The sequence below is a fragment of the Austrofundulus limnaeus genome, unplaced genomic scaffold (assembly GCF_001266775.1).
Source record: "Austrofundulus limnaeus strain Quisiro unplaced genomic scaffold, Austrofundulus_limnaeus-1.0 Scaffold1212, whole genome shotgun sequence".
NCBI lineage: Eukaryota > Metazoa > Chordata > Actinopteri > Cyprinodontiformes > Rivulidae > Austrofundulus > Austrofundulus limnaeus.
The window spans coordinates 77,948-79,574 of NW_013953614.1; the positions used below are offsets into that span (position 1 = coordinate 77,948).

General features: G+C 39.0%; 1 protein-coding gene across 1 annotated transcript in view; it reads right to left on the bottom strand.

The window, feature by feature from the left end:
• Window positions 1–1,627, bottom strand: part of robo4 (roundabout, axon guidance receptor, homolog 4 (Drosophila)) — a gene marked incomplete at its 5' end in the record, with an annotated part of 49,984 nt that overhangs the window by 33,859 nt on the left and 14,498 nt on the right. Inside the window, 1 exon segment of the mRNA XM_014031264.1 lies at window positions 602–729. Coding sequence (XP_013886718.1) covers window positions 602–729 — 128 coding nt within the window.

Here is a 1,627-nt window from a genome sequence, read left to right on the forward strand (position 1 = left end):
CCCTCCAGCAGATGGCGCTCTAGGCGACCGCCTAGTTCGCCTATGCCAAGAGCCGGCTCTGACCCAGCTGTCTCCACGTTCCACTTACCCTGTAACTATATTACTGGTTCACTTCCTCCACTTCCCCGTCCGCTCATTGTTTGGTCACGCCCTGGTTCTCCTTGTGTTGCATTGTTCATAGTTTATTCTTGTTTTTGMCGCCCAGCCAACTATTTACTTGTTTGAAATGGAGGCTTTTCAAATATCTCCATTCCCTTAAGCAGAATACTAAAGAATCAGCAGTTTCAGTCCCACACTTAGATGGTGTTAGTATTGTGTCAGAACACACTAATCCCACTTCAGCATGGAGCTTTTCTAATCTTACTGACAGTTACTTTTATGCAGCAGGTGATTCACCCATTCTTATACCTCCACTCACTCTCAGATCAGGTACAACATGAGTTCCAGCATGCCGTGGGGCAGATCTGATCAGCAGACAGCCCCATTTTCTTCTGAGTGCTAGCTCTAGACTTTAACTAAACCAGCTACCACTGCACTGAACTGCTAAAAATTAAAACAGTAAAATTATGTGTTGCGAAATTAAAAATTAGCATGACGTTACCTTCTACTAGTAGTTGTGCAGCAGCAGAGACGACGCCTACATGATTGACAGCAGTGCATATGTACTTGCCAGCATCCTCCACTTTCACATAATGTAGCTGCAGAGTTTGCTCTGGGTTAATGAGGTACCTGAAGAAACACCACAAARCTGGTGTCAGAAGGTTAAACACACGTAACGTCTTATAAATATTCACTCCTTTTTTATATGTTTTTCATTTTGCTGCCTCACAACTTGGAAAATAATTATACTTAATTTTAATAAAAGTAAGTATTCTATGAAAAAAACTTCAAATTGATCAAGTGGAAAGAGAATTTTTTTGTGTTTTAAATGATTCTAAAGAACAGAAAACTGAAAAGTGGTACATGCATCTGTATTCATCCTTCRCTTGCTCTTTTATTTAACACTGCAGTCTGTCCATCACTTGCTATGRCTGTGTTTGAACAGACTTCACAAACTCGACAACCGAGCTATTCAACTATGTTTGCTCTGGGGGCCACGATTACTGCAGACCAACAGCTCAGGGGCCGAACATCCAGTAATTAAAGTCGTTATGTAAATAAACGACATATTRCAAACATCTGTTAACTGTGAATGAGTTTATTTTGCTGCATTTAATCATAAATACAACATRCAGAACCCTATGTAATAAAAGTRGTGATAATAAAATAATATCAAAAGGCCCAGGGCCTACAGAAGATACTGTTTGGTCTTGAGGAGAAACCTGGAAGTGGCCCACATTATACTAAACAAATGGAGGCCATAAAAACAGAGCAAGTAGGCTGAAGCATATTTAAAATAAAACAATTGTTTTAGGGTAATTGAAGTGATCTGRATCTAWTTCACTTGAGAATATTATGTTKTGAAAGGCATCAAAGTTACAAAAATGAAAGCTCAGTGTAGTGTGTGTGCTGACATCATCATTCACACAGTTCTGTAGCTTCTGAAAGGGATCCCCGATTCATGGTAACATTAGACTTTATTTGATAAACTTATGCTTTAACTGTAAAATAAAGACTGTAAAAATAC